This window comes from Oncorhynchus clarkii, chromosome 9 (genome assembly GCF_045791955.1).
Source record: "Oncorhynchus clarkii lewisi isolate Uvic-CL-2024 chromosome 9, UVic_Ocla_1.0, whole genome shotgun sequence".
NCBI lineage: Eukaryota > Metazoa > Chordata > Actinopteri > Salmoniformes > Salmonidae > Oncorhynchus > Oncorhynchus clarkii.
In genome coordinates, this window is record NC_092155.1 from 74,341,579 (window position 1) to 74,349,766 (window position 8,188).

Here is an 8,188-nt window from a genome sequence, read left to right on the forward strand (position 1 = left end):
CAAAGTGAAAACAGGTTTTTAGCAACGTTTACGTCTGTAAACGGGTTGATTCCAGCCCTACGTCTGTAAATGATTGTCTTGTATCCATACTGTCCCTTTCCAGGAGCCCCTGATGGAGGAGTACAGCATCGCTGCTCAGGTGTGGAAGCTCAGCTCCTGTGACATGTGTGAGCTGGCCAGGAACAGTGTTCTGATGAGCGGTTTCTCCCATAAGGTACCACTGCTGTTCAGAGCAATATCTTCTCTCTACATTACCTACATTGTTATGGATGTATCCAAATAAATGTCACTAGAAAACAGCTTAATTTAATTCAAATGCAGCTACTTTGTTGTTATCCTAGGGGCACTGTTTGACATAACTGTAAATTAGTCGTAGTTGGCTAGCTAGCAAGCAAGGGATAAGAACGTTGCCAGCCTGTATGGCAATAGAATATTTAGAATTAACGGCTTGGTCAAACAAAAAGACTTAACGACTGGGTCGCGTTTCTGGCAACCGAACGCATAAAACGAACGACCAGCCAATGTGGTGGAAAATTGTCCTCAAGTTTCCCTCATAGATTATATTGGTGGCATAACCATAGCAATGATACAAAAAAGAATATGGACACACACAGTATGTGGTGAATGTCTACTGGTACCCATAGGTTCGGTCAATGGCTTCCAAACACAGGTCTAATGGCCTCCCGGGACTGGGTAATGACTTCCCTTAGCCTAATACCCTGACCCACACATACAGTAAAACCTATTAAGAAGCATAATGTTACGCCCCTGAAAACAGGGGAGAAATAATCACGAGTGTGATACGGTGTTGTATTCTCAATTCAACGTAGTGTAATGAGAAAAGACCGCGATTTTCCCCAGGAATATGGGTGGAGACCAGAGCAATCGATCTCCGGCTCATAGATTAAGAGCATTTCGTAGATCACAGATTAACACTTTTAGGCACCACAAAATAAAGTAATCAATATAACGTTTACACATTACTCTCACAATTCGTACCCTTTGACAGATTTTAACTTTAACACAATTATATGAATGTTATCAATCTCTATCAACTAATACTGAATGCATCTTTTTAACCTTAGATGTTTTAAGATCCTCACATACTATGAACTTACTAATACTTTTTAATGTATAACAGGCTATGAATATTTCCTTTAACCTGTCACAATAACACATATACTGGAAATACTGAAGATACTGGAAAATCCCCTATACCGGCTTGGGTAGTAACCCTAGATTTGTGTCGGGACTATATCTCATGGAAGGATGAAATGGTATGAGTCAGAAGTTCACATACACTCAATTAGTATTTGGTAGCATTGCCTTTAAACTGTTTAACTTGGGTCAAACGTTTCTGGTAGCCTTCCACAAGCTTCCCGCAATAAGTTGGGTGTATTTTTGGCCCATTCCTCTTGACATTTGACTCCATTTGGAAGACCCATTTGCGACCAAGCTTTAACTTCCTGACTGATGTCTTGAGATGTTGCTTCAATATATAACATACTACCTTCGTCTCTCCCGAGCCCGTACGGGAGTTGTAGCGATGAGACAAGATAGTAGCTACTACAACAATTGGATACCACGAAATTGGGGAGAAAAAAGGGGTAAAATTCAAAAGAAAAATATATACATATATATATATAACATACTTTTCCTTCCTCATGGTGCCATCTATTTTGTGAAGTGCACCAGTCCATCCTGCAGCAAAGAACCCCTACAACATGATGCTGCCACCCCATGCTTTAAGGTTGGGATGGTGTTCTTCGGCTTGCCTGCCTCCCCCTTCATCCTCCAAACATAACGATGGTCATTATGGGCAAACAGTTCTATTTTTGTTTCATCAGACCAGAGGACATTTCTCCAAAAAGTACAATGTTTGTTCCCATGTGCAGTTGCAAACCGTAGTCTGGCTTTTTTTATGGCGGTTTTGGAGCAGTGGCTTCTTCTTTGCTGAGCGGCCTTTCAGGTTATGTCGATATACTGTAGGTCTCGTTTTACTGTGGTATAGATAATTTAGAACCTTTTTCCTCCAACATCTTCCCAAGGTCCTTTGCTGTTGTTCTGGGATTGATTTGCACTTTTTGCACCAAAAGACGTTAATCTCCAGGAGACAGAACGCGTCTCCTTCCAGGGCGGTGGTCCCATGGTGTATATACTTGCGTACTATTGGTTGTACAGGTGAATGTGGTACTTTTAGGTGCTTAGATATTGCTCCCAAGGATGAACCAGACTTGTGGAGGTCTACAACTTGTTTTCTGAGGTCTTGGCTGATTTCTTTAGATTTTCCCATGATGTCAAGCAAAGAGGCACGGAGTTTGAAGGTAGGCCTTGAAATACATCCACAGGTACACCACCGATTGACTAAAATTATGTAAATTAGTCTATCAGAAGCTTCTAAAGAAATTACATCATTATCTGGACTTTACCAAGCTGTTTAAAGGGACAGTCAACTTATTGTATGTAAACTTCTGACCCACTGGAATTGTGATTAAGTGAATTATAAGTAAAATAATCTGTCTGTAAACAATTGTTGGAAAAATTACTTGTGTTATGCACAAAGTAGATGTCCTAACCGACTTGCCAAAAATATAGTTTGTTACAAAGAAATTTGTGGAGTGATTGAAAAACAAGTTTTAATGACTCCACCTTAAGTGTATGTAAACTTCCAACTTCAGCTGTATATATATTATTTTTAAGGAACTCATTCTGGCTTTCCGCAACTCGTCAATGAAGAGCACTTTTTGCCAGTCCTGTCTGGTCCAGCGGCAGTGGGTTTGTGCCCATAGGCGACGTTGTTGCCGGTGATATCTGGTGAGGACCTGCCTAACAACAGGCCTACAAGCCCTCAGTCCAGCCTCTCTCAGCCTATTGCGAACAGTCTGAGCACTGATGGAGGGATTGTGTGTTCCTGGTGTAACTCGGGCAGTTGTTGTTGCCATCCTGTACCTGTCCCGCAGGTGTGATGTTCGGATGTACCGATCCTGTGCAGGTGTTGTTACACGTGGTCTGCCACTGCGAGGACAATCAGCTGTCCGTCCTGTCTCCCTGTAGCGCTGTCTTAGGCGTCCCACAGAACGGACATTGTAATTTATTGCCCTGGCCACATCTGCAGTCCTCATGCCTCCTTGCAGCATGCCTCAGGCACGTTCACGCAGATGAGCAGGGACCCTGGACATCTTTCTTTTGGTGTTTTTCAGAGTCAGTAGAAAGGTCTCTTTAGTGTCCTGAGTTTTCATAACTGTGACCTTAATTGCCTACCGTCTGTAAGCTGTCAGTGTCTTTACAACCCTTCCACAGGTGCATGTTCATTAATTGTTTATGGTTCATTGAACAAGCATAGGAAACAGTCCTCTTGTCAAGTCTTGTCAAGTCATTTCATACCGTAGAGATATTTATAACTTGCCAGAAATGTCCAGATCAACAAGCCCATGCCAGTTAATATTTTTAAAGCACATTTTTTTAGCCCTAGATTTTGTTGTAATGAATGAGTCACTCAGATATCATCGCATGATTACACATTAGACAAAATGTATAGACGTGGCGCTTGCAGGGGGGGAGGGGGGGGCACGGGATGTTCCTCAATGCTGCAAGAGGAGCCTGAGTGAAAAAGTTTACTCAATTATTTATTCTTTATGTACCTAGGCCTTTTCCCCAAACACGTTTTACTCTTCATTTCTCATGTTAATGTCTCCAGAAGAGTTCCATTTCATCATGCCTCTCCCCTTTCTCTCCCCAGGTGAAGAGTTACTGGCTCGGCCCTCACTACATCAAGGAGGGCCAGGAGGGCAACGACATCCGACGCACCAACGTCCCCGACATCCGTGTGGAGTACCGCTATGAGACCATGTGTGAAGAGCTTAACCTCATCACCCAGGCCATCCACACAGAGGAGCTGGCCATCCACACAGAGGAGCTGGCCATCCACACAGAGGAGCTGGAGGCCATCCACACAGAGGAGTTGCAGGCCATCCACACAGAGGAGGGAACGCTATGTAGGGGGCCTGTTTAAGGGGAGAGAGGAGGAGAGGAGGCTGTGTAAGGGGCCTGTTTAAGGGGAAAGAGTAGGAAGAAGGAGGAGTAATAGGAAGGAGGAGGAGTAACAGGGAAGAGGGCAACCTTCGTATGGGCCTGTGTAGGAAGAGGAGGTACGAGGAGGAGGGGGAGGAGAAGGTGGAGGAGGAGCAGGGAAGAGGAGGAGGGAGCAGGGAAGAGGAAGGGGAGGAGGAGCATGGAAGGGGAGGGAGGAGGAGCAGGGGAGAGGAGGAGGGAAGAGGAGGGAGGAGGAGAGAAGAGGAGGAGCATGGAAGAAGAGGGAGGAGGAGCAGGGAAGAGGAGGAGGGGGGAGTAAGAGCAGGGAAGAGGAGGAGCAGGGAAGAGGAGCAGGGAAGAGGAGCAGGGAAGAGAAGGGTGGAGGAGCAGGGAAGTGGATAAGGGAGGAGGAGCAAGGGGAGGGAGGAGGGAGGAGCAGGGAAGAGAAGCAGGGAGGAGGGAGGAGCAGGGGGAGGAGGAGCAGGGAAGTGGAGGGAGCAGGGAGGGGAGGGGAAGAGGAGCAGGGAGGTGGAGGGGGAGGAAGCGGAGGGAGGAGGAAAAGACTAGAGCTGTGCCGCACTAGAATAGCAGAATACATCCCCAAAACATTGTTGCATACTAAGTGGTATGTGATTGTGGATACAGGAAGAGACCCTATCATTCAGTTCATATCTCTTGTATATCTCTTCTCATCAAACCCATTGCCAGGACAGAGTAGGGAATACAATATATGTACTTTTTTAAAGGAAAATCTTTGCACAGACTTTACTGGCAGATATGGTTTGATAGAAATAACTGTGTGTGAGAGGCCTGGAAGAGAAGACAATGCAGTATGAGAGAATTAATCTATTCCTGTCTGTCAAAATAATTTGTACATTTTAACTGTGTAAATGTAACTGTTGTGTCATTTCTGAATGTATTTATTTGCAAGTGAATCGGCTAACATGAAAAAAACACTATATTCTCTCTCCTGGTTCTTGTGTTAACCAACCCATATCTCCTGGTCGTTGTGTTAACCAACCCATATCTCCTGGTTCTTGTGTTAACCGACCCGTATCTCCTGGTCGTTGTGTTATCCGACCCATATCTCCTGGTCGTTGTGTTATCCGACCCTTATCTCCTGGTCGTTGTGTTAACCGACCCATATCTCCTGGTTGTTGTGTTATCCGACCCTTATCTCCTGGTCGTTGTGTTAACCGACCCATATCTCCTGGTTGTTGTGTTATCCGACCCTTATCTCCTGGTCGTTGTGTTAACCGACCTTTATCTCCTGGTCGTTGTGTTAACCGACCCATATCTCCTGGTCCTTGTGTTATCCGACCCAAATCTCCTGGTCCTTGTGTTATCCGACCCATATCTCCTGGTCCTTGTGTTATCCGACCCAAATCTCCTGGTCCTTGTGTTATCCGACCCATATCTCCTGGTCCTTGTGTTAACCAACCCATATCTTCTGGTCGTTGTGTTATCCAACCCATATCTCCTGGTCCTTGTGGTATCCGACCCATATCTCCTGGTCCTGGTGTTATCTGACCCTTATCTCCTGGTCCTTATGTTATCCGACCCATATCTCCTGGTCCCTGTGTTATCCGACCCGTATCTCCTGGTCCCTGTGTTATCCGACCCGTATCTCCTGGTCGTTGTGTTATCCGACCCGTATCTCCTGGTCGTTGTGTTATCCGACCCATATCTCCTGGTCGCTGTGTTATCCGACCCGTATATCCTGGTCATTGTGTTATCCGACCCGTATCTCCTGGTTCTTGTGTTAACCGACCCGTATCTCCTGGTCGTTGTGTTATCCGACCCGTATCTCCTGGTCCTTGTGTTAACCGACCCGTGTATTTCTGGAAATATTTCTTAAACCTTTATGGTTTCATACTAACCTGGAGAATTCCAGCCTGTGCTAACATTCCACTCCTTACCACACCAAACAACATTTTTGGCAATCATAAGGAGTCCAAGGAGTGGAATGTTGGCACTAAACAGGTTCTTGATTTCAGGATAGTTTTATACCTGGGCGGCATTAACACACTTTGAGCTGTTGCTACGGTAACTCATCTTTTGGCTCAGATTCATCAGGACTCAACCTGACAATGGACTTTCATAATAGTGACTGTCATATCTTAAATCATATCGTTCATATTACACCACTCTGTGAACGTTACATCTGAACTGGGGTCAGTGTCCTGCAAACATAACAAATAAAGGTCCATGTTCTCATTGTCTACTTTAGATGGAGATACCGCATCACGTTCTGTCTTACAATCAATAATAACTGATAGATTTGTCCGTATTTCCATAAATCTCAAATGAAAGGTGAACGCACTCAACTTGTGCCAAAACGCTATATTAGCTTTGTGTTACCGGTAGTGACGTATCGTAAGCTTCATAAGGGTCTCTTTTCAGACTTGTGTATGCCTGTGGTAAACTAACTGTGTGACTGATGTGTTCATTTATTTTCCCAACCTTCTGATTTGGTTCACTGTGTCCTGTTGAAGAGAACGGTTTATTTATTTTTTGATTTGAACTAAATAATTTGAACTAAATCAGAGGACCGCCCCTGGGCCCAGCGTCCTGGGACAGCCCTCTTCGGACCTTCCGAATATAACCCCCACTGGGGTTTTCAATCAGCAGACCGAGCTTACCTCAATTACGAGATGGGTAAAGGTTGCAGACCATGTTTTTCTCCATTAGGACGACAAAGATTGTAGACCATTGCTGAATCTTTTAACCATACCACGTGGTTAAACTCTTAGACTATCGATACCGACAGAATAAGAACAAGTCTTTGATTTTGATTACTAGTCTGCAGCTAGGAATTCGGCATCATTGAATGCGAAGAACGACAACCGCCGAAACAACCATTCTATTACGAATGTCACTCTGAACAATCCCCTCTAACCACAACCAAGAGAGAGAGGGAGAGAGACGGACAATTCTACAAAAGAAATGAACTTTTCATCAGCGATCAAGACGACACACTGAGAGTAAATATATATATTGATTGCAATTGTTCCCGATTGAGTGAGCGTTCATGTGCAAAGGATTAACATTTCAATTGTTATAATTATCACTTTGTAGTGACTTCTTAGTCGACCCCCACTTCCCCTTAGGTCGAACAAGCCGCCATGCCGGTTTAGCCCACTAGGGCACTATCTCCTATCATTACATTTACCTTGTTTGTTTGTTTGTTTATGCATTTCTGTGAATTACTTAGTAATAAATAAATGATTTAAGACAATTGATGTATGGATGACTCATAGTGAAGACTGGATTCGTGCAGATAACCAACAATTTACGACGTTTGGAATGAGACTAACGTGAGGTAAAGTAAATAATTCATTAATTCGAAGACTAATTGATCAGATAAAATATCTGTTATTTTAGGAAATGATAACTTTGTAATCTGAATATTTTTCCTTGGTGCCCTGACTTCCTAGTTAATTAGTTACGTGATTAATCAGTTGATCGCGTAATAACTAATTACAGAGAATCTTTGATAAAAAACTATCAGTCTTCAGTTAATGATAGTAGAGACACGACACTGGTCTGTCATAATATAATTGAGACAGAAGATATACTTGGTTTGTCATGATATAAATGAGACAGTAGATCTAGCAGGTCTATCATAATATATTAGAGACTGTAGATGTAGCTGGTCTAATAGGCTAGGAAAAACTCCCTAGAAAGTCCAGAACCTAGGAAGAAACCTAGAGAGGAACCAGGCTATGTGGGGTGGCCAGTCCTCTTCTGGCTGTGCCAGGTGGAGATTATAACAGAACATTGCCAAGATGTTCAAATGTTCATAGATGACCAGCAGGGTCAAATAATAATAATCACAGTGGTTGTCGAGTGTGCAGGTCAGCACCTCAGGAGTAAATATCAGTTGGCTTTTCATAGCCGATCATTCAGAGTATTTCTACCGCACCTGCTATCTCTAGAGAGTTGAAAACAGCAGGTCTGGGACAAGATAGCACGTCCGGTGAACAGGTCAGGGATCCATAGCCGCAGGCACAACATTTGAAACTGGAGCAGCAGAAAGAGAGATCAGGGTCCAGAGTAACGCCGTTACTTAGATGGAAAAAAGCTGTCCTTGAAACAGTCTTGATATGTTCGTCAAAAGAGAGATCAGGGTCCAGAGTAACGCCGAGGTCATTCA

The 8,188-nt window shown here is 43.9% G+C and overlaps 1 protein-coding gene across 3 annotated transcripts in view; it reads left to right on the plus strand.

Annotated features, from left to right (window-relative positions):
• Positions 1-4,090, plus strand: part of LOC139417410 (AMP deaminase 2-like) — a 65,989-nt gene extending 61,899 nt beyond the window's left edge. For 2 of the 3 annotated variants that reach the window (XM_071166685.1, XM_071166684.1), the window contains 2 exons: positions 104-214; positions 3,740-4,090. In XM_071166685.1, coding sequence (XP_071022786.1) covers positions 104-214; positions 3,740-4,012 — 384 coding nt within the window. In that variant the 3' untranslated portion in view covers positions 4,013-4,090. The remainder of the gene's footprint in view (positions 1-103; positions 215-3,739) is intronic. The other variant, XR_011635181.1, reaches the window with a different exon arrangement.
• The last annotated feature ends 4,098 nt before the right edge of the window (positions 4,091-8,188 follow it).